General features: G+C 33.7%; 1 protein-coding gene across 1 annotated transcript in view; it reads left to right on the forward strand.

Moving 5' to 3' along the window:
- The window catches only part of LRPPRC (leucine rich pentatricopeptide repeat containing), a 113,187-nt gene that overhangs the window by 34,329 nt on the left and 53,904 nt on the right, over positions 1 to 24,954 (forward strand). Inside the window, exons 4-15 of the mRNA XM_036925620.2 lie at positions 1,011 to 1,132; positions 1,242 to 1,300; positions 2,327 to 2,413; positions 3,020 to 3,146; positions 3,480 to 3,624; positions 3,921 to 4,066; positions 4,317 to 4,422; positions 4,504 to 4,611; positions 10,028 to 10,146; positions 11,578 to 11,671; positions 14,476 to 14,542; positions 23,665 to 23,692. Of these exons, the coding sequence (XP_036781515.2) occupies positions 1,011 to 1,132; positions 1,242 to 1,300; positions 2,327 to 2,413; positions 3,020 to 3,146; positions 3,480 to 3,624; positions 3,921 to 4,066; positions 4,317 to 4,422; positions 4,504 to 4,611; positions 10,028 to 10,146; positions 11,578 to 11,671; positions 14,476 to 14,542; positions 23,665 to 23,692 (1,208 nt within the window). The remainder of the gene's footprint in view (positions 1 to 1,010; positions 1,133 to 1,241; positions 1,301 to 2,326; positions 2,414 to 3,019; positions 3,147 to 3,479; positions 3,625 to 3,920; positions 4,067 to 4,316; positions 4,423 to 4,503; positions 4,612 to 10,027; positions 10,147 to 11,577; positions 11,672 to 14,475; positions 14,543 to 23,664; positions 23,693 to 24,954) is intronic.

A 24,954-nucleotide genomic window follows, 5' to 3' on the forward strand; every position in this document is an offset into this window, starting at 1 on the left:
CCCTGTTAGGCCCTGTGTTAAGTACTAGCATGGTTAAGAGATAGGGCTCTTGAGGCAGACCACCTACATTCAAATATATGTTAATTACTAGCCATGTGGCCTTAGGCAAGTGGGTGAGTTAGTTTTCTCATCTGTACGATGACTATGATAATAGTACCTGCCTCAGAGCTATTGTGAAGAGTAGCTAAACCTCTCTGTGTCTGAAACACAGTAAGCACTCTAAGATAAAAACAAGTATTAGTTTAATCGAGCAGGTCTCTGCTGCCCAGAATCTCAAACTGACACTAGATGCTGACCACAGGCCTGTGTGGCCACAGGCAGTTAAATAAAGATATTAAATTTCATTCATGAAAATTGATTAAAGTACGTTAGCACTAGATTGTTACGATGAACATGGTGTCCATAGGTGAGTAGAGTAAGGCTGAGTGGTAGCCTTAAGTGATGAGGCTTTAGGGAAGACGGACACAGACAGAAAACCCAGGGCATTGAAGTACAGGTAATTAACTACAGCAGACTAGAAATGGTGTTCAGCAACTGGAAATGGTGTGGAAATGGAGCCTACAAAGACTTTGGGTAACCTGGTTAGTAAATAAATTGCCGGTATAGTCCTATCTCTATAAAATAACTGCTGTCACAATCCATCCATGTCTGTGTCTGTAAGGTGGCAAGGACTGCTTTATATAAGAAAACTCTTTCAGTTACTTTAAATACAGGGGTATTTTCAGCATTTTTCTATCAGGAAGGTAATACTGTGGTTCATGTAAGAGAGCTCTTAATATCTGGTTAGGCAGTTACTTGTAACTACAGTAATTCAGTAATTACTGCCTTATATGCTTAGTTTACTGTGTTCTGACAGGTTTTCTGTAAGATGGGTCTGTGTCTGTGTTGAAAAGCTGAAGTGATCATTTTTCCCTTTATGTTTGTTAAATTTAAGTGTGCATATTTTAGTTGTGATAAAGGATATGATTTTAAGTGCTTTTCTAAAAATCTGACTTAAATTTCATTTGTAGGTACTGTTTATGATGTAAGTCACTATAATGCTTTGCTTAAAGTCTATCTTCAAAATGAACATAAATTTTCACCAACTGACTTCTTGGAAAAAATGGAGAAAGCAAACATTCAACCAAATCGAGTAAGTACTTGATACTATAAATGTTTACTGGTTACATCAATTTTTTGTTTTTTTGTTTTTACTCAGAAAAAAATATTAAAAAATATCAACTGGCCCATCTCATTGACAGGTGACATACCAGAGGCTGATTGCTGCTTATTGTAATGTAGGAGATATTGAAGGTGCCAGGTATGGGGCTCTATAAATGTATGTTTAAGTAAACATATTTGTAATTCTTTTAAACCTAGAACATATTCACTCTTTTGTAGACATTTGTTCTGAAGGGAAACTATTTCAAAAGTATTTTAATCTGGTAAATTTGATAATATGACTTGAATAATATATGAAATTGTGTAAGAGGAGAAAGATAAGTGAAATTTGCTATTTTAATTAAAAATGTGATTTACTGAAGCAGAAGTTTAAAGTTGGTGAAGTATAAAGCTGGCTTTCCCAGTGATTCTGTAACATCTTTCTGTGTTGACAGATAGTAACTGTGCTAGTTGTGGTGAGGATTTAATAATACGAGTAACTGTTGAGCCACTGTATTGTATACTTGAAACCAATAAAAAATTGTATATCAACTATAGTGCAGTTAAAAAAAATAAAGAAAAAAATATGCCCAACATGACATAATTCCCATTGTTAAAAAAAAGTTTTTCATCCTAAGAAAAAAATTCTGAAACTATATGTGGTGGCAGATGTTAACTACATGTATTGTGCTGATTTCACAATATATACAAATATTGAATCATTATGTTACACATCTGAAACTAATATATGTCAGTTATGCCTCAATAAAAATAAATAAATAATGGTGTATTAAAAAAATAAAGCTGCTTTCCTTTTTTTAAAAATTGATACTTCATAAAGGACATGTTGTTAGCCATTTAAACTGTATTGACTAATAAAACTGGTAATGTTCCCTTTATCTTGCTGATTCATATAAAATCAGTTGATATTTTTCTGCTTGTATAAAATTCATTATTACTTTTAGCTGGAGGCTTAGGAAATAAGACATAAATTGAAAAGTACAAACTCATTTTTAAGTGAATCTTATTAAACTTAGGTATTTTATAAGTTAATTAGCAGTATAGAAGAAATTTATTTTTTTTAAGACTATGGATATAATTTCAGGGAGAGATTTTTCTGTGTACTTGTAAAAAGTGTTTTTGGTATATAGTTCCAAGAAGTATTTTCATTTCTCTTTTATTGCAGCAAGATTCTTGGATTTATGAAAACTAAGGATCTTCCAGTCACAGAGGCAGTTTTCAGTGCCCTCATCACGGGGCATGCAAGAGCTGGGTAATATTCAGCCTAAGGTTTTGTTCTCAAGCAAGGTTTAAATTATAGAAAATTACTATAGAAAGTTCTTAAACTATGTTTATTTACTCCCTCAACAATCTTGAGAGTGTGGGGTAGAACATGCTAATTTTAAAATAACTTATTCTTAAATTTATGTTTCATAAAAATTTTTTTTGAAAATTTCCCATTTTAAAAATGGGGCCTGATCCAGAGTATTTGTCTTTGTAAAAATTTATTAGCTGTTCTGCTAGTACCCTGGATAAAATTTTAGTTTTTGAAGAAAAATTTCCCAAATGTTGTTCTTCCATAGGAAGGTAAATTTGAGTCACGACATACTTAGTGAGAGAGGGCACATTACTTAATTAATTATGGTGCAGTTTGGTTTCTTTTTTGGGAGAGCATCTTGTAAAAATTTGGGATATTTACAGTCTTTATTATTTCAGAAACCTTTAACCATTTCAATATGTATTTATCCTTTTCTGATGTTATGGTTCTGATACTTAAGAATTTCTTATTTTATTAGGCATAGGGCAGTACATTTTAGATTGAATAATATATTACCGTGGTAGTAGTATGCTAATCTGTTTTCTTTGAATTAACTTACAGAGATATGGAGAATGCAGAAAATATTCTCGCAATAATGAAAGAGGCTGGAATTGACCCTGGCTCAGACACATACCTAGCCTTGTTGAATGCATATGCTGAGAAGGGTGATATTGACCATGTTAAGCAGGTAAAACTTATGTTTTGTAAATAAATGTAATTTAAAAATCATTTTTATAAACCTGTTAGGTTTTGCATAAAGCAGAAAAGTGTAGTTTGTATCTGCTTTTAACGATAATATCTCTTAGTAGTGAAGGAGAATTCTTATTATATTATAGTTTGGTACCTTGGTATTGATGTAACAGTTACTTTTGAAATAGAATATTTTCTGTTTTATAAAAGAAGTCCTAAACAATGAGATGGTAGATGTTCCTAATTTTTCTATTCCTGGTATTTTAATCTATTTGACTTTAACAAAAAAATACTGATTTCTAACTTTTTGTTCTAATTTTTGGAACTGTAGACTCTGCAGAAGGTGGAGAAGTCTGATCTTTACCTTATGGATCGTGATTTATTGCAAATTATCTTTAGCTTCGCGAAAGCTGGACATCCTCAGTATGTGTCAGAAATGTTGGAGAAAGTTACATTTGAAAAAAGATATATTCCGGGTAATTTTTAAAACTTACCTTCATGAATTATTACTCTTCTTACATGATGGGAAGGGCCTTCTGTAACAGTAGGGGACTGTGGTAGATGAACATAGGACTCTGAGAGTCAGCTTAATAAGCTAGAAAAACTTGAGGAAATGAATATATGGGAATATTTTGGTTTGGAAGTATTCATTTCATTATTACTTTGATACATCCTTTTGCTGTTTGCAGTTCATAAGTTTGTCTCTCATAATGGTTGCAGTGTAAAAATACTGTTCAGTTCAGTAAGAAAAATGTCTTTGCTTTCTTTTCAGATGCAATGAACCTCATTTTGCACTTAATCACCGAAGAATTGGAAGATACAGCATTGCAAATTTTATTAGCATGTCCTTTATCAAGGGAAGATGGTCTGGGAGACTTTGGCAGTTTCTTCTTACGACACTGTGTGACTATGAATACGGTATTCTGTCCATTTTTACTTTGTAAACAATATAACAGGCAGTGAAATAAGATTCTTTAAAATATAAGAATATGTTACAACATTAGACCAGTTATAAACATTATGACTTTGTTTTTTGTCTTGTAAGATTATTGGGTAGAAAGAGAATGAGAAGTTCAATTTTTTCATCCCCAAAGTGTTGGAATATTTGCAGAAGGTCAAATGGTAGGATATTTGCAGGCCCAACTGATGTGGTGCCTTTTTTTTCTAGCCTGTAGAAAAACTGAAAGACTACTGTAAGAAGTTAAAGGAAGCCCACATGCACAGATCGCCTCTGCAGTTCATACTCCACTGTGCCTTACTAAGCAGAAAAGCTGGTATTGTATTCTCCTAATTAAAACCAATGTAAGTAGTTTTTGCTGAGGTAGCTTTATAATATTTTATGGCATCTCTTTCAGATTTGGCAAACGCTCTGATCAAAGCTCTGAAGGAAGAAGGTTTGCCTGTCAGAATTCATTATTTCTGGCCATTGCTGGTTGGACATCAGAAGGAGAAAAATGTTCAAGGTTAGGTTTTGCTTTTATACACTTTTGAAATGGTTCAGAGGTCTCCTGTAACAGTTTCTGTACCTATCTAATTGAATTCTTTGGGAAAGCATACTTATTTCTGAGTACCAGTTCTTTTGAGAAAATAGAATTGACTTAAATCATAGTAATGTATTTGGTAAGCATTTTAAGAAACGAACGTGACGTATTTCATCTTGATTTCTGAATTCATCTCTGATTTGGATATTCAAACTTGTGAGTGTTGTTTTCAACAGTTTGTTATTTTAAGTTTTTCAAAACACTCTTTAGTTCTTGATTTTATATATAGGGGGCTTGAGATTAGTTTGTCTAGCCTAACTCAAGATAAAGTTAGAACATAATCAGGCCACTTTCTTTGTGAACCAGTCTGTTTCTTCTAAACTGAGCTGAGTTACGGTAATAGGAAAAGCAGGAAAACTTTTATTGCAAGAGTGCTCATGACCTGACAGCCTGCTGATTGAAGGACAGCAATGTTCAATCTTTAAGGTTCTTAAGTATGTTTAAGCATTTAGCATACTTTTCCCTTGTACACATGGGATGCCTATAGGATATGAATAAGAATTGAACAAATATTAAATTTTAGAGTACAGTATCTAATTCTTTGGTTTGCATTATTGGTAATTCAGAAGGAACAGTCTCATGAAAAGATGCTTTTAACAGAAGTACTTCCCCCTTGGGGAAACAAAAAATGGTCTTTTTCATTTTATCTTACAGTATAATGTGCTTTAGAATGAGATGCAGAGTTGTTAGTATGACACTGGGTGACAAACAAAATGCACAAACAACAAAAAAAGTGCTTTTAGCAGACTTTCATATTGCAATTTTATTTTAAATATATAGCAGTCTTATGGTTTAAAGGAAATAGTGAAACAAGTATTCCCTAATTGTTTCTGGCTATAAAAGTCTCAAAATCCTTTTTAGCAAAATCTTTGTGAAAACAATATGCTAGTTTATTAACTCATTGCATATCCTCCAGTTCTGAGCTCCAAGAAGTAACTTATAACCCAGAATCTTTGAACCACAGAAAGATTTACATCATTACATAAAAATCTTTGGGCATATTAGTATTGTCCATCTTTACACAGATATGAAAATACTTTTGGTACACCTGTTGAAATGCTTGTTTGTTCAGATAAATTGGTTTTCCTCAACTTTTACTGTATCCAGACTTGAATAGGTTATCACGTTTCTTACTACTTAGTAAACATAAAATAATTCAGGTAATCTTTCTGTAGTTGTAGCTCAAACTAGTAGCAAAGTGAGCTCTATATTGTATACATATTTTCTTAGAATCTTAGAATTTAGATTTAAAAGGTGTTGAAATACTGAAAGCTCAAATTATGTTAATGAAGCAACTGAGAGCCCCAGAAAGATTCAGCAAATGACCTTAAGGTTCCACAGCTAGCTGACAGGAGTGCTGGGATTAGAACTAAGGATTTCTGTCCTCCTATTTTAAATACTCTTTCAACACTATAGCACCTCCATATTAGACATTTGTAAGTATTAAGCTGTATTTTATAAAGATTCTTATCTATTAGTTAATAATTAGGAACTGATTTCTGTATTAAGGGCATTTTAAAAAGTGGTACCAAATTTTTTAATCAGTGAAGGTTTTATCTTGAAAAGTACAAAAGCTAAGAAAGGTAACTTGAGAGTGCAAGATCTCAGCAGTTGTTTTACTGTCTTTAAAAACTAGTTTCACCTTTTCAGGAGGTCCTGAAATGTGGTAAAGAATATATTCTACCATTTTCCTTAATGTAATAACAAAATGGCTATATGTATTCTGTAGTTTCTTCGGTATAAGGTTAGACAGTAACATTTTTATTAGTGCAATGAACTTGTTCTTTGGGGAAAATCATATATAAAATGATAGAAATAATGAAAAAAATAATGGCTGCAGTGATGGAGGACGTAGAGGGAGTGTTTTATAGGACTAAATAAAACCCTTCTGGAAATCAAAGAAAGGTAGGTACAGGTCAGGTCAAACTGATCCAAGAGTTTCCAACAAAAGAATGAGGAGATTTTACTGAATTTAGAATTTTTACAGCTGCTATTTAGCCTCCATCAACCTCTTAAGAAAGATTCTTATAATGACTTCCACATAGCTCATCTACTTGTATTTTTCTCTGTGGCACAAATGGAAGAGTCCCCATTCAGAATTTTAGCAAGTTGGCCTGAATGAGAGGAAATAACTGAGAATGTTATGACCCTTCATCCCTTGGTATATTCAGAAAACATAAAAATAAGAGTATAGAAGGGCCAGTATGAAAGCTTAGGTGCCAGTTGAATGAAGTGGTTAGACAGAGGATGCTTTCCAAAAAATAGGAAAGTAATATAGTGAGTGCTCCAGGTAGAGTCTAAAATGATGTGGAATAAACAGTTGGTCAAAGTTGTTTCGGTAAACCATAGGTCTTTCCCAAAAGTTTGAGTTATCTTAATTCTTTTAAACTTTCTGAATGGAGACTTTCCTCTAGATTCATAAATTTTTTATGACTACATTTGCAATATTTTAATTAGATTGCTTATTTAGTCTTAGTTTAGGTTTTCTAAGTTCACAGAGGTTTGGGATCCATGTTTATCTTAGTTAATAAATGATTATCTTAATCTTTTTTTATTTAAAAAGAAATACAAATTGTATTTAGGAGGAGGTATGTAGGTATGTCAGATCAATCACCTTTTCTCTTCTTATTGATAAGCATTTCTATCTTTCCATTTGACTATAATTATTCAAATGAATATCTTTATGCATTCCTTCAGAATGCCTAAGGGAGTAGCTGAGCTTATCTGAGAAGTGTGAACCCAGGTTTTCTTAAACCTAGCGTAGTTTCAGTTAGAAAGGTATGTAAGTTAAAAGTGCTAGCAGCACAGGTCATCTAAATGAGCAGAATGTACTTCTCCCCCAGATAAGCAATTTTGGAAAAATGTAGAATTAATGGAATAAAATGTATTTGAGACATAAATGATGGGGTGAACTCTTTGTAGGAATAAGATTCTTCTGTCTGCAATCAATCGATTAACTTGTTTTCAAACATTAGAAAATCAAGTATATAGCTACCTTATTATGCTACATTTATTCTGTGTATCATATAAAGAAAATTTAAAATTATTAAGAGTATTTCAAGACAGCTAAAAAACTTAATTCATTGTTACTATTAACATTTACTTAGTATTTTTAGGGTTTCACACATATTATTACTTCTAATTTTAATGATCATTTGGAGCGGTATTAGGGAGCTCAGTAAATTACTTAAAGTCACTTTTTGGTGGCAGAACAAGGATAATCCTGAGTCCTTCAGATTCCAGGAAAAAGTGTACATTTTTGCATTTTTGTAACATAAGCACCAGCAGTTAGGAGGCTTGGTTTCTTATTCAACATAACATGCCTTTGATCTTGGAGAGATCACTTACTTTAATGTTTTGTTAGATTAAAGATTATTTGACTTCTAAAGCCATTTTCAGCTTTATTTACATAGAAAAGTTCATCCCCCTGAAAGAGAGTTGAAAGCCTTCTTAATGTGCAGCTTGATAAACTGATCTAACCAAGTTGTAACACTGGGATTTTTTCTATTCAGTCTTGTTCTCTTTTTCCTATTGTACTCAGTCATCCTCTAGTCCTAGACCACAAGAATTCCTTTTATATCTGTGGGTAATATTTACAATTCTTGGTATTTTGTGTCTGTTTATTCAGTGTTTATGGGCTCTTATAGGTAGCTCAAAAAATTGTTCTGTTCATTGAGTGCCTTGACACATATTGACTTGCTTAATCTGTAGATGGTAGTTAGAAGGATTAAGCCAAGCGTTAGGTGTTAAAGTGTCTAGGAGACACAGTTCTGTCATACTGCTATTTTGAGTGTATAAGCTAAGAAATTATGACTCAGAAAGGTACTTACTTGCTCAAATGTATACTGCAATTAGGTGCCAGAACCAAGGGTTGAAAGGTAGGTCTCTTTAAACCCCAAAGCCTGTTCTTGTTTTCACTGTTGTGTTTTTCCAAACACTTAGCTATTTACTTTAAACCATGGTCATGAAAGCAATCCTGAATGGTCAGAAAGGACATCGAGGATATTAGATTAGCACAGGTCTGTTACTAGTAATTGAAAAGCAGCTAGCTGTGCCCTCCTATCATGTGTCCAGTAATCTCTGCATATGAAGAACACAGTACGATTTGCCATTTTTTTGATAGTGGTTATAAAGCACTAATTCCCAGGAATACTTCTAAATTTTGCATTCAAGTATGTTAATGTTTGTGTACTGTATGGACCAACTCTACATGTATGTTCTCCTAAATTTGTAACTAAACATACGCTTTGTCTTTTTTTGAGGTTTTTTTTCTTTCTGTTATTTTTACATCTTGAAAAATGCATTTAAACATTCAAAATATAATAAACTGCTTAAAATTTTTTGTCCCATAGTATGACTTTTATCTAAAAGAAATAAATGAGCAGATATTCTTAATGTATCACACTTATCCTGTGCATTTCAGTACTCAATGGGAATTTATAATCAAGTATTTGTATTAAAGCACATTACATAACAAATTTATAAAAGTAATTTTTCTGTAGATGTTATAGGGCAAAAACAGGGACAGGACTCTGGGGGAAGTATTAATAATGTGAAAGTCACGAAGCTAAGAAGTAATTTTTAAAAAGGAGCCCTTTCTTTTATCAAACTGGCCTCTATCAAATTAGGTAACACCTGAGTAGTTTGACAATTTTCTAGAATTAATTGGTTTGATATAAAGAAATCAGTTTGTACTATTTGAATCTAACTAGCTTTGGAAAACATGAAATGTCCTTTTAAGACAGTAATAAAAGAAATTTTTATTTGTGAGTGGGAGAAGGAACAAACAATTTAGTAGATTTTTAGATTTAAATAAAATGAGGTAATTCATTAAAATCAGTTGTTCTCAAGTTAGTAACAATTAGGGAATTTAAGTGTTTAACTGAAAAACACTTTTGCCTCTGACAGATTCCCCTCTCATGCTGCTCCCTAATCCTGTCCCTCTGCGGTATTTATTCTTGTCAAGTTTTATTGTGTAGATCCATCATTGCTCTGTAATAGCAATGATGTTTTTATGATCTCTGTTCAGTTGGGATGCCAGAAATGTTAGGTATGTTGCCTAGTTACTTTAAGTTTTATTATGGTTACAATTTCTAAGATATTTCCATAGCACTCATTAAAGGAAATATCACTAAATTAAGAGACAGATGAAGAAAGGAGGATTTTTGTTTTCCTTTATCATCTTACTTCTCAATTTTGTTGCTTTTCTGGTTTCTCTCTGAAACAAAATGCTGCATACTTTCCCTACGTTATGATTCATAAAGTAAGTGAACTGAACTTTCTGATCTTCTGTTAATTTATTCAAAGTTTTTCTGTGCTTCTAAATTTTATCTTGCAGGTATAATTGAAGTCCTCAAAGGAATGCAAGAAATAGGAGTAAATCCTGATCATGAAACATACATAAGTTACGTGTTTCCATCCTTTGTTAGTATAAAGGCAGCTCGTACTGTTTTGCAAGTAAGTACAACTGTGGTTTTAATTTCATAATTGAAGAGAATATTTTTCCTTCCTCCCTAATGTTTAGTGGTAACCAAAAAAAAAAAAGGAAGTCATTAAGCTGAGCGCTAAGAATGACTGTTGTCTGTGTACAGATTTCTTAAGCTTTCTAACAATATTGATTAGTGTAATATCTGTAGTGGTTAAACTTAAAAAAGATAAGGCAGCATTTTTTTGTGTGTTGAAAGAGAGTATGCCTTTGTCAGAAAAAATTTAAAAAGTAATTTGCTCCATAATCCCACTTTACAGTGCAACTACAGTTCTCGTTTTTTGAGTATTACTTTTCACTTCTGTATGAGTTTTCATAATACACTCTGTATAGTCACTCTTTTTTTAATATTCTTTTGTTTGACTCCAAAGCATGATTTTCCTACCTAATACTTCCTGTCCCTACCAGAATTGGCACGGAATTTAGGGGAGGGGCATACGAAGAAATCGATTTGGGTGTAGTGCATTGGATCAGCAAGGGATGCACTTTCTGTTTTCAAAACAAAGTGTTGTACAACTAGGAGCAACATGGCAGAGCACCAAGTACTTTTTTAAGAAATATTTTGTTCAAAAGCTCAGTTTCCTTGGTGGTTATTCACATGAAGCGTTGATTTTTCTAAACTATTGTTAGAAATCTTTTCTTAGAAATAATTACAGTCCTCTTAAAGGTAGAGTTTTTGTCTTGAATGTCTTTACCTCTCTTTCTTGAGTACATAGTGGAGCATTTTGAGACTGCTGTACATATTTTACTGTTTAAAAATATATTTCAAGAAGTAATTTTCCCACATATTCTCATTTCCCCAAAACCTAATTTTTCACTTGGTGCCTTTCCATTATATTATTCCAGTTATTTTTTTATGCTTGTATGCTGTTTTATTGTATGGATATACCATGATTTATTTTTTATTCATTTGCTTATGTCCAGTTAGGTAGTTTTTAATATTGTGCAGGGATTGAATAAAAATACTTGAGCTAAATTTTGGCTTATATTCTTAAATTATTAAACAAATGATGATGTTGGGACAAGTGATTAATCTTTCAGAATTTAGCCAAATTAAGTTTTATCTTTACCTCACTGTATGCCCCAAGACTAAGGCATTGAATTTTTGTTTTGTTGTGAATGAGAGAATTGTTCAAGGATCTTTATTAGTAAACTCATTCTAGGCACTCTAAGGGTAATAGATTGTCAGAATTTGAAAATAAACAATATGGGATGTTGTAATTCCATCTGATAGCTTTTGCTCAAGTTCGGTTACTCATTTTATATATTGTTAGAAAATAACTTTTTAAATGAAGGATTATTAGATAATATGGTGATGGAATGAAATGAGAAAACAGGAAATTAGAATTGCATATCAAATTTTAGCTGAGGCACATTATCATTGAAATATACTTTATTCCTAGGAAAATGAATGTCTACCTGAAAATAATATTTTTTCTGAGGCTGAATTGAGAAGTGAAGCCGTAAATGGAAACTTAGACTATATTTTATCATTTTGTAAGTATGTAACATTAGCAGTAAACTTGACAGGTGTTGTTTCAGTTACTGTTGAGAGCATGCAGGGCAGTTCATGCCCTCAGTGCCTCCATAGGGCAATTTAAGGTAAGTCCCTTGAAAGCAGGGGTGTGTTTATATGGTTTGTTTAAGTCAGACTTGGTAAGACAGTTTATGAATTGAACTTATGGATAATCTGGAAGTAATTTTTAAGGTTAAGAGGACCTTGGACATAACATGATAGTAGGTTGGACTGGGGACCCAAAAGTCTTGGTTCTTTTTTTTTAAATTAAGCTCCTGATTATGGGACCTGGAACAGCTCTCTTTACCTCTTTGCTTCATTTTCATGAAATGGAGATCATATTATGTATCTGTCTACCTTGTGGGAGTTGTTGTGAAAGTCATATGAGATACTGTTTCTGAAAGTGTTTTCTAAACTAACACCTATTATAGCCTTAAGTTCCATGAAGCCATCTCCCAGTCCTCATTAACAAAAGCATAGCAAATGTTTACTAAACACTTAGAAATGCTAGGGTGCTTTGTAATGTTCATCACATGTTAATAAAATTACCTCCATTGATAGATGAAGACAGGCATATAGAAGTTGATTTGCTCAAAATTAGTGATTGAGCTAGAACCAAGATCTTTTAACTTTAACCATATTCTTTTCATCGTACTACATTTTAGTAAATAAGACAGTTCTTAAAAATCTTACTTATTTTTGCACATATCCATGATGGTACTTGATAGTTTTTCAAATCTTCTGAAAAAGAAAATTTAAAAACGAGAACAAACTTCAATTTCTAGCCCTCTGAAATGTTGCGAAACTCTCATTAATGTGTATTCGAATTGTATACGTGGGAGTTTTGTAAAAACTAGATTATAGATATATTTTACCTGTTATGTGACTTAAAATAGTGCATTGTAATACTGTAAGGGAAGGGCAGAGTGTTCAGTATAAAATTGGTGACTTTGAGAGGTGTAGTTATTTTGAATTGAAGGTTGGGCATTAATGCTGGCTGCTGAGTGTATTGATTTTACTTCCACTCTGTATAATATATAGGTTTTCTATACTGACAAAATGAAAACAGAAGCATTAGAGGAATCTGGGTGCATAAGGTGCATACATGAGAGCTGCCTTTCCCCTTTATCATACCATCTGTTCCACCTCATTGTCAACCTCATGATTTTTCAGACTTGTTTGTTGCTAAGGAAACTAGATGATTTTTGTCAGCAGCCTTCAGCTTGCTGAGATGTTTCTGGTGACCTTTGTAATAAACACAAACTTGACAGTGTTCTCTAAAATGCCAGTTTGAATAGTATAAAGATAAATTTTCAAGGGGTTATTTATTAAATTTGAGAAAGAAAAATTCTAGGAACTTTAATACTAAAGAGTATCTCTGCTCAGTCCTGTCAGTGCTCTCCCTTTCCACTCTGATTTATAGGTCTTTGAAAAGCAGTTAGTTCAATAATGGTTGGTATTTGCAGTAGGCAGCTCCTGGTTATGCACTTTGGTTACTACAGCACACAAATGGCAGGTAGTAGAGAAGAGTAAAGGGCTTATCTTGATTGAGTTTGTGGAGTAGTAGGAAACAGTTTCCCACTTCTGTTAGTAAGCATGGAAAATGAATTTGATCAAGCAAGTTGAAGGTTGCCGAAAGGCATGTAGGTGTGTCTACTTTACAATTCCTTGAGTGACTAAATGGAGGTCATTTAAAAATGATTGTTCAGAGTTTCAAATGCTGTAAAACCACTGAGAAACTTACACTTCTTGTGAAGTGAAGGGATATAATAGCTAATCTAAAACAGTTCTAATGTGTGTGGGTTTAATTTTATTCATATATAGGAGAGATGAGCAAATCCTAAAATCTGTGACTTTTTGCTTGAGTTTTTTTTTTTTAAGTTAACCAGTTATCTTTAATCATCACCTAAACTGTATTTGTTAATTCTGTCTTTAGAATTTGCCTCAAGCACGAGTTTCTCTCTAATTCCATCCATTTTGGACCATTCAGTAGCCACATTACATATATATTGAAAAGGTTAAATCAATTACTTAAAACATGGCATCATTTTAATAGCATGAGGGAAAAGTAAATCCAGGAGGTGCCTACTGTAGTTCCATCCCTTGCTAGTTATGACAAGGATTATGTGAAGAATCAGTATTTTTGTACTGAGGCAAATCAGGCTTACAGTGTCAAAATTGAAGCATACAGATGGTAGACTTAAATGTCAAAATGAGTCCTAGAGAAAACAAATGCTCAGAAAAGTGAAAGATCAGTATAAATCAATTACATAACAGAAATAAAGACTTATTTTATTATGACTTTAGGTTGTCACTCTTGCATGAATGCAGGTCACTGATCATAGTGGAAAGTGGAATGAGAAAGTGTGAATGATTCAACAGAACCCACTACCACTTTCAGAAGAGCACTTTTCCCGCTGTCTGTTGTTTAAAGGGCAGAAGTCCTGTAGGGTGGTCACAGTCTCTCTCTTGGTAGTGCCACATCGGCCAGTAACATGCAGCTTTGATATGTGTACCAGATTGACTTAGATGCTGATAGATTAGTTAGGGCTTTTTCTATGAAAGACTATAAATTCATTAGTTGTATTCATGAAAATGAAGTGAAAATATTTTAAAAGGATAGCTTATATTGCAAGTATGTTTTAGTGCATTATGTAGTTAAATTTTGTAAAATCTCCAAAATGAAAATTGGAAGGCATTGGTATAAATGTGTTTCCAAATAAGTTGATAATTTAAGTTTTTTGTTTTTGGTCTGGAACTTAATGATGATTATTTTCTTTTTCAGTGGAATCAAATATATCACCTCTCTCATTTAATACTTGGAGAGGCAGTCTAATTCTAGGCTTTAAGAGGTAAGACCTTATATAATATTTTTTGCCTGAAATATGGACTGATTTTTTCTTTTTGAGGAAAGATACACATATTTTTATCTTCCCAATCTTGTATGCTAGTTACCTGAAATAACCTTATCTGTTTTATTCTTCCTACTGATAAGTTGAATTGAGTTCAGGCAGCCTTTTATATCATCTTTTCCAAGAAATACAGTTTATATCTCTTAAGGATAAGGTTATCGTCTACATAATTACACTGCCAATATCACTCCTAAAAAATCAACAGTACTCTAGTATCATCTAATACACATAGTTCATGTTCAGATTGTTCCAGTTCTAAAAATTTCCTTTATAGCTATTTTACTTTTTGATTGAGGATTCAGTTTGCTGTCTCTTTATTAACTTCTAGTCCAGAACAATTCCCCTACCTTTTATCATCTTTTATGACACTCGTTTTTGAAGAGTCCTGGCTACTTTCTCTTTAGAATGTCCCTCCCACATTTTGTATTTTTCTAATTTTTTTCTCCTCGTTATCAGACTCAGAATTGAACATTTTAGCAAGAATGCTTCACAGGTAATAGGCTTTTCTTATTACATCAAGAGGTACAGTATTAGGCATCCAGTATTTGTGCCATCAGCTAAGTTTGGTTATGGTAGTAACCCCCATGTCTCTCCCTTGCAAAGGAACCTCAACTTATTTGTAATTAGTAAGAAGTCTTCGGGATCGTACTTTGAGACAGTGTGTCTGTCCTGTTTCCCAGCACCTTTCACTTAGTGGTTTTATAAGCCACTGATAATCCATGTTGAATCAGTTGTTCACAATGGTGGTTGCAAAAGGATAAGGTTTTAATTTTGTTGTCCTTTCTGTATTTACAATTTTAATGACTTTTAATATTCGAGTAATTTTTAGTCTGTTTGTTGGCTTTCTGTAGACACCTCCAGAACCTCCATTGTAGGTAGGAAGAGGTAGAACAAGCAGGTGAGGGTGTCTGTGTTCTGCCTTTCCTTTGACCAATGTAGTTCCACTCATTTCAGTAATAATTTTGTGTAAAGTCAAAAAACAACAGCAAAAAGTCCAATGTCTGTGCCTTTAAAAGTAAAGTGTGAAAAATACAGAATACACAGTCAAGTAGATAAAAAATGCTGGTAGAGCCAGATTTTTTAAAAACCCATAGTGTATTATGCAGTAAAATACAGTAAAATTTTCATATAGTTGTGCTTGGAAAAGGACTTGAAAAGTTTTTTCATATGAACTTCCAGGTTGTGGGTATTTCTTTAACTTCACTAATGTTTTATTTTTTATTCAGTTTGAGTGGCAGTTGTTATTTTTCACAAATCTGAGACTTCTTAGAGTACTTCAACTATAAAGTTGATCTAATGTGATGGGAAAAAACAGGTTATGTATTCTGAGGTACCGAGGTCAGTCACAGAGCTTCTAGTGGCTTAACAATTGAAGTAAACAGCTTCTTCTCATACAGTAACTGTGTCTAGTGGCTGTGTTTTCTCTGTTTTGCTTTTTAATTTTGTATTATTTCTGCTATAAGATTTTCTTGTTGTCATTCTTCCAGTATGTTTTCTTTAAGTAAGCTATACACAAATAATTTGCTGTTTCTGATTTATTGTGGGCTAGGAAATTAGGTAATGAAAATCATTGTAATTTGGAAAGATAAATGGCTCTAAATAAAGGCACACAAATATCTTTGCTGTTGTTTTGGGACAAAGATTTTATTGCAGATATTTGATTATTAGAACATGAGCTCCATGTTTGTTTGGCTTAATGCACTATCTTTGGCATCTAGATTAATACCTGGCACATGAACAGTGCTGTTAAATTAATTACTGAGGCCATATTTTCTGCTTCTGTTTTTAAGCATTCCCTTTAATTCAGTAAATATTGTTGAGATCGGAGATGTTGGTTGGGATCAGATTGTGAAATATTTTAAATAGCATGAAGGAACTTGTCTTTTTTTCTGAAGAAAGTAGACTAACTTGCTCAGTGTGGATGGAGGTGTGGCTGAGGCAGAGATAAGTTTAGAATGTATTTTAATGCCAGACGTCATATTTTTCATTCCTAGAAATTCAGCTTCGGTTTTTTTTATATCTTCCATGTCTCCTTAACACTTTCGTGCTTTTTCTTCTTTTTTGACTGTATAGCAATATTAATGATAGATCTACTAATTCTATCCTTTGTATCATTTCTGAATCTCTTTCTTTTGATTAATTTTTTTCCTTCATTGTGTGCGTTACTGCTTTTTTATGATTTCAGGTTGGATTCCTGGTGTGGATTTAATGCTCGCAGATATGGAATTTTTGTATTCTTTTAAATATTTTTGAGCTTTGTTCTGAGACAGTCGTGAGTTAAGCTGGTTGGAACAGCTTTCCTAGAGCTTGCTCTTAATGCTCTGTTAGGCAGTACTAGAGCAGCCTTTAGACTAGGATTGTTCCCACTAAATTAGTTGAGCCCTGCTCTTGAAGCAGTGTCTGGCTGAGGACTTCCTGCTAGCCCATGTATTTTGAAATTCCTGTGAATCTGAACTATTTGAGTCCCTATGTGAGTTCTGGGAATTGTCTTTTTCAGAGGCTCTGAGAAGGTTTCAGGTGGTTTTCTAGGCTTCGCATTGTTTTCTCACTCCCATGTGATTAGGAGTACAACCCTCTGCAGATCTCTAGAGCACTCTCTGTCAAGGCCCCTGCTCTCTGGTACTCTGTCCTATAAAAATAAATTTTAAGTAGTCCCTTCCAGGAATGTATTTTATATCTATAGGTTTTAAAACTACATTATGTTGATGAATTTTTCTTATTGTAGGTATAGAAAAGCTTTAGGTTGTGATAATTTGGCATTATTCATAAGAATATGTGCATAATTTGAAGTATTTGTGACTAGAGGTGATTTCTTTTTTCCCTTCTACTCCCCCACATTTCTTAAAATTCAAAGTGTAATTGATGTTTTATAATCCATTACCTTGGTGTTAATGTGGCTCTTTATTCTTTCATTAGATACTGAATCAAATAGCATATATATTTTAGAATCCTTTGTACATTCAGTGCAACTACTGAAAACAGTCACCTATCGTGCTTCTTGGGGGCCTATTGTACTCTGGCAACTTTAGAATTAGCTGAGTGAGTAGAAGAAAACTCTACTGGTTGCATTCTCAATAGAGTCTAAATTAACTACCTTCAACTTCTTTAAAGATTAGCACATTAGAGATTCACTTAAAATTATTCTGTAAGAAACTATAATTATAATGTTAATATTACTCTTGAATAATAATTTAAGAAGTTGTAGAACATTAAAGAGATATTGTAGTCACTTTAGCTAATCCTAAGGGAAATTTGGATATGCATTTCAATATTGGAATGCAATTTTTGGAATAGTTACCTACCTTCACTATAACCTACCTACTAGTGGTTGGTCAAGGTCTATGAGGCAGTAGTTCCTATAGCATGTGTTCTATAATCTGTATGCCCAGATTACCATTTTGTGTTATCCCACAATATTTTTGAAACACTAACACTTTTCTTCATAACTTTTGAAAGTTGTGTTTATGTGGTAACATAGTATTTCTGTAAGCTGGTGAGTTCAAGGAATGTTCACTATCAACGAAGTGTAATACTGTTGTAAAGTTTTCCAATTTATAAATTAAATTATCAGTTAACATGTAGGCAAAATTATTTAAATTCAATACTGCTTAGTTAGGGTGAGATTATTCAAGATTATTAGGGAATTTTTACTTTTAAACTTTTTTTTTTTTTTTAGGCTACTTTTAAGAATATTTTAAAGGGCATTTAGATCTGATTGATAACTGATAAAGTTAGTAAATTCTTATGTCAAATCCAGGGCAAGAAGATGTTTAGTATGAATAAGGATTTTTTTTCCCTCCTAACAATACCACTAGCTGAACAAAGTTCAAGTGAGAAAGAAAACAGTATACATTTTATATATTACTAAAAACTCCAGCACCAGAAATACTGAATCATTCTAAGGGACAAAATGTCACTGAAGCTAGTTCAAAACTTGGCTGGGAATGTAACGTATCATACAGAAATGTTTCAGAATTGGCGTGGAGGTATTTAAGTCTTTGTAGTCCACAGAAGAGTTCTGTGATATAAGGAGGGAACTTCTGACCCAGTGGCAACAGACTGAACTTGATGAGTGGGAGTTTGTACTATTGAAGTGTGGTGCTGCTTTTTATATGTTTAAAAAATTCAAGTTTCTGATGTTAGCCCTATCCAAGTCAACAAGTTAAGGTATTCTTTTCAGTCAGCCAATGAGGCTCCCTCTCATTCATGACATTTTTACAGGGAAAGGAAAGTACTTCATGAACTACAACTTGTAAGTGCTCAGAAAATACCAAGGGCTAGGACTGCAAGATAGACATAATTCAAGAATGAATAGGAATCTTGCCTCACCAGAAAATAGGAAAGCAACAGCAAACTAGTCTTGATAATTATGAATGTATAGAGAAGAAAGTACTCTATCTTTCTGCCAAGGTTAGGTAGGGGAGGGATGGGTCAGGACAAGATGTACAGAGAAGGTTCTGAGCTGAGTATTAAGGGATGATTGAGAATTTGTCTAGGGAATTCCAGGCAGAGACACTAAGTCTGAGAGAGCAGTGCAGTTGGGCATCTGAAGGTAGATTGATATAATGGTAGCTCAGGAAACTAAAATAGTGGCAAGAAATAAAGCTGAAGTGGTAGCCTGGGCTCTCATTCTAAGTAAGTTCTAAGGTTTGGACCTTGAGTCATAGCTGTGAGCCATTGAAAGATTTACATAATGAAGAGAAGACTGATAGTGGATATTTGAAGGGAGAGAGGGTGCAGGTAAGGTAGGTGGATGAACGGGACTACGTGAAGAGATGATCAGCAGTTTGTGGGATCCTCTGAGATGCCTTGTGAGTTGCCTGTGGAACTTCAGGTGAAGATGCTTTGCTTAGTAGGTTTCCTCTCCTCTTCTGTGAAACAAAGAATTTCAATACCTACCTAATTGTCTTAAAGTATTTTTTTTTTTTTTTTTTTTTTTATTGAAGGGTAGTTGACAACAGTATTGCATTACATTAGTTTCAGGTGTACAACACAGTGATTCAATATTTATATACATGATAATTCTAGGTACCAGGTATCACCATACCAAGTTGTTACAATATTTTGACTATTTTCCTTATGCTATACATTACATCCCGGTTACTTATTTATTTTACAATTGGAAGTGTATTTAAATATATATATATATATATATTTTTTTTTGTGAGGGCATCTCTCATTTATTGATCAAATAGTTGTTAACAACAATAAATATCTGTATAGGGGGGTCAATACTCAATGCACAATCATTAATCCACCCCAAGCCTAATTTTCGTCAGTCTCCAATCTTCTGATGCATAATGAACAAATTCTTACATAGAGTACGAATTCTTATATAGTGAGTAAGTTACATGGTGAACAGTGCAAGGGCAGTCATCACAGAAGCTTTCGGTTTTGTTCATGCATTATGAACTATACACAGTCAGTTCAAATATGACTATTCATTTGATTTTTAAACTTGATTTATATGTGGATACCACATTTCTCTATTATTATTATTTTTAATAAAATGCTGAAGTGGTAGGTAGATACGAGATAAAGGTAGAAAACAGAGTTTAGTGTTGTAAGAGAGCAAATGTAGATGATCAGGTGTGTGCCTGTAGACTATGTGTTAATCCGAGCTAGACGAGGGCAATAAACATCCATGTATGCAGAATATTTCTCTCAGAACATGAGGGGGGAGGTTCTAAGCCTCACCTCTGCTGCTCCCCATTTTCTCACCAGATGGCCCCCTGCGACTGTGCCTGTCTTAGGTTGTTCCTCCCTTGAGGAATCTTACCCGTCTCTGGCTAACCAGTCATCTTCCGGGGCCATACAGGGAAATGTTAAGTTGGTAAGTGAGAGAGAAGCCTTAAAGTATTTTTTAATGTAATATGTTTGCAACCTAGTAGAGAAATTGCTTTTGTGGAGCAGATAGGGAAGGAGAATTTCTGAAAGAGATCTGAGTAGCATCACTAGAGAGAATGATCAGTAACAACACAGATCTCAAAACTTACAGGGAACCAAAACGGGGAGTTGAATTTTGAGTTGAGGTTATTGGTCATTTTAGTAAAAGTCCTTTGAGTAGAGGTTTGGGGCCAGAGGACAGATTGCAGTGTATTAGAGAGTGAACATGCAGAGAAGAAGTATTAGTTAATCTTAACAAAAGCTTGGTTTTGAAAGATTCTCTCTGTGTGTATTTTTGTGTTTGTTTTATTTTGTTTTTTTTTGAACTTGTGCTGTCATGAATCTTCACATTCAAGGTAGTGCTTTTAGTCATTTTCTATTGTTCTACATATATGTGTAATATAGAAAGTTTATCTCCATGCCTTCCCTAGGTACAGCCTTACTGCATTTTATTGCACTTCACAGCGAATGTATTTTTTAGAATTTGAAGGTTTGTGGTAACCCTACATCAAGCAAGTCTGTCAGCACCAATTCCCCAAAAGTCTTACATTTCTGGCACATGTATTAATTTCTGACACTTTGTCACAATTTGTTAATTCTTGCAATATATCATAACTTTTTCATGATTATAATTACATGTTACGGTGTTGTGTGATCACGGATATTTGATGTTACTGTTGTACTTGTTTTGGAGGGCCACAAACAACACTTACATAGGGTGGTGAACTTGAATCCGTAAATGTGTGTTCTGACTGCTCCACCAGCCAGCCATTCCTCATTTCTTTCCCTCTCCTCAGGCCTCCCTCTTTTCTGAAACACAACAATACTGAAATTAGGCCAATTAATAAATCTGCAGTGGCCTCTAAGTGTTCAAGTGAAAGGAAGAGTCTCAGATCTCTCATTTTAAATCAGAAGCTAGAAATAATTAAGCTTAGTGAGGAAGGCGTGTTGAAAGCCAGCATAGGTCAAAAATTAGGCCTTTTGTGCCAAACATTTGACCAAGTTGTAAATGCAAAGGGAAAGTTCTTGAAAGAAATCACAAGTGCTCCTCCAGTGAACACACGAATGGTAAGAAAGTGAAACAGTCTTATTGCTGATAAGAAGAAAGTTTTAGTGGTCTGGTTAGAAGATCATACCAGCTACAACATTCCCCTAAGCCAATGTGTAATCCAGAGCGAAACCCCAACTCATTTCAGTTCTGTGAAGGCTGAGAGAGGCGAGGAAGCTGCAGAAGAAAAGTTGGAAGCTAGCAGAGGTTGGTTCATGAGGTTGAAGGAAAGAAGCTGTTTCCATAACGTCAAAGTGCTAGTGAAGCGGCAAGTGCTGCTGTGGAAGCTGCAGTGGGTTATCCAGAAGATCTATAAGATCATTATTGAAGGTGACTGCACAAAACAGCTAATTGTCCATGCAGACGAAACAGCCTTCTACTGGAGTAAGATGTCTTCTAGGACTTTCATAGAGAGGAGAAGCCAATACCTGACTTCCCCACTTCAAAGGACAAGCTGACTCTCCTGTTAGGGGCTAATGTTTCTGGTGACTTTAACTTGAAGCCAGTGACTATACACCATTCCAAAAACCCTAGGGTCCTTAAGAATTATGCTAAATCTACTCTTCCTGTGTTCTCTAAATGGAACAGCAAAGCCAGGATGATAGCAAATCTGTTTATAACATGGTTTACTGAATATCTTAAGCCCAGTATTTAAGACCTGCTCTGAAAAAGATTCCTCTTAAAATATTACTGCTCGTTGACAGTGCATCTGGTCACCAAGAGCTCTGATGGAGATGGAGAGTGAGATTAATGCTGTTTACATGCCTGCTAACACAAGATCCATTCTGCAGCCCATGAATCAGTAATTTTGACCTTTAAGACTACTATGTAAGAAATAACATTTCATAAGGCTATAGCTGCCATAGATACTGTTTGCTGTGGTGGATCTGGGCAAAGTAAATAGAAACCTTCTAGAAAGGATTCACCATTCTACATGCCACTAGGAACATTTGTAAGAACATAATTAAGTCTTCCTCAAGTAGATTGTGTGTTTGGGTTAACTACACAAAGCTTCTAGACATTAAATTTACAAAGCTTAGAAATAGTATAAGACTATAATAATTGGTTATTCTGTTTTGTAAATGTGTTTTTATTTAAACATGCAAAATTTGAGCTGTCCTTTTTGCTTTCTTTGAAATAATTTCAGATTTACAGAAAATTATAAGAACGTTGAAGAATTCTTGTATACCCCATTTGCTAAGTTTTAGCATTTGCCACATTGTCATTGTTCATTCTCTCCATCTATTTTATCAATCTGTATATACATTCATACACAAATACAGATACATGAAATTAATTTTTTTAGGACTGTTTGGGCTTAGGTTGCATGTATCGTGACTCTTAAATATGTCAGTATGTAATTCCACAGAACAAGGCTCTTCTTTTATGCAGCCATGGCACAGCTAACAAATTCAGGAAAGTTAACTTTTTGTTTAATATAGTTCATGTTCTAGTTTAACAATTATTATTATGTTTGTATTTTTCCACCTCTTGTCCAGAATCCAGTTCAGAGATGGTATTGTCTTTTCTCTTTAATTTTCTGCAATTTGGAACAGTCCTTCAGCCTTTGTCTTTTATGATGACATTTTTGGAGAATATAGGCCAGTTATTTTATAGAATGTTCCTCATGATGGTTCCCCATGACTATTCAGATTGTATATCCCTGGCTGGAATACCACAAGAATGATACTCTGTTGGAAATGAAATCTAAAAACACATAATGTCCTACAGCATCTCATTAGTGATGTTAATTTTGTTCACTTAGTGAAGATGTTGATTTCTCTATTGCATGGCTTCCATCTTTACTATTACAAGCAATATGCAGTCTGTAGGCAAACACTTTTGAGACCGTACAAACATCCTGTTGCATCAGACTTGGACCCCCAGATTTAGAATGGTTCTTAATGATTGTTGCCCAAACTAATCTTTATTTTGATAGTTCAAAGTGAGAGTCAACCTTTCTAAATTACCTTGTCCTGAGAATTCAACTTGACTTTGGAAACATTTATTTGCTTTTTTATTTTAAGGCTTTCATCTATGCATTGCATGTAAGAATTGCTAGTGCATTTTAACTTAAATATTTCTTGACACTCTGGATTTATTTTTAATCCTTTGCTGCCCTCTGCAGGTCCATGAATGTAAATCTTTGGAGCAAGGTAAGCACTTCTACTATTGCAAATTATAAGGTGAAATACAAAAAACCATTAAGATGAAGAGTCATAATAGCTTCATCCTTTTTGTCAAATTAAAGTATCATTGATATACAATCTTGTGATGGTTTCACATGCACAAAGCATTCGCCCATATTATCAAGCCCTCAGCCCCCTATTACTTGTCTCCTCCATGCTCTACTGTCATTCCAGGGACCTGCCTGTGCTGTGATGTGAAGTACAAGCCTTACCAATTATGATATATTATTATAAGTTAATAAGTTTAGAATTTTAAAGCACTGGTAGTTTTAAAACTATCTTCTTGGAGTATGAAATATGTTAGTGAAGTGATCCTTGACTTAGTCCTCAATTCTTCCTAAGGTTTCCAACTTTTCCAAAGGACAACTGTTCATATTATTGCCATGACATCTGATATACAGATTTAATAATTAATTCTTATAATATATACATGGATATGTTTTTAAGTGAATCTGTATATATAGACCAGTTTTAAACTGCTGTCTTCTTTTAAAAGTTAAATGCTTTTATGTAGGAAGTACAATTATTGTTTGTATTTGTGGCTTAATAAAAACCAAAGTACACATTATTGACTGGAATTCCCAGTTTAGACATTTTTTAAAGTCTAAATTTCATTTAATTATGTTTTTTGTATTACTTGCACTACCATTCAGACTATATGTATCTAATTATAATATATGGTTGTGATATGTATATTTAGAATTAATTTTTTGGTGAGAAAGAGTTTTCATTGATTTATTCAATAAATGTGTCTTTCAAACCTTGTGTTAAATGTAGCTGTTTTATATCTAATATGTGGCTATCACTTCTGGTAGAATTTATTATGTATATTCTACATGTGTCTGTGATGGTTAAAAAAACAATTTGTAGGTGAGAATTGTTTTATTTTGCTTTGTTTTTGAACAACTTCTACCTTAACTATCCTTTGACTTGCCATTAACTGCAACATGATAATCACAGTAGAGTAAAGCAGTTTATGGTCAATTTTGCCTAATTCCATATGAGCAAATAAATAGTAGAAAAAGTAGCTGCAGTTTCAGTTGCTAACACAGTATGTACCAGGCAAAGAGCATATAAGTTCAGTTGTAGAATATACAAAAAGTAGTTGAGAATTCCTAACTCTAACACTTTAGAAGACAACTCTGTGCTGTTGTTCTTACTATCTTCAGTCCAAGGATATATAGCCATATACTGTGTTCAGAAGTTGTAAGTCAGTACTATAGGTTTTG

The sequence above is a fragment of the Manis pentadactyla genome, chromosome 2 (assembly GCF_030020395.1).
Source record: "Manis pentadactyla isolate mManPen7 chromosome 2, mManPen7.hap1, whole genome shotgun sequence".
Taxonomy (NCBI): Eukaryota; Metazoa; Chordata; class Mammalia; order Pholidota; family Manidae; genus Manis; species Manis pentadactyla.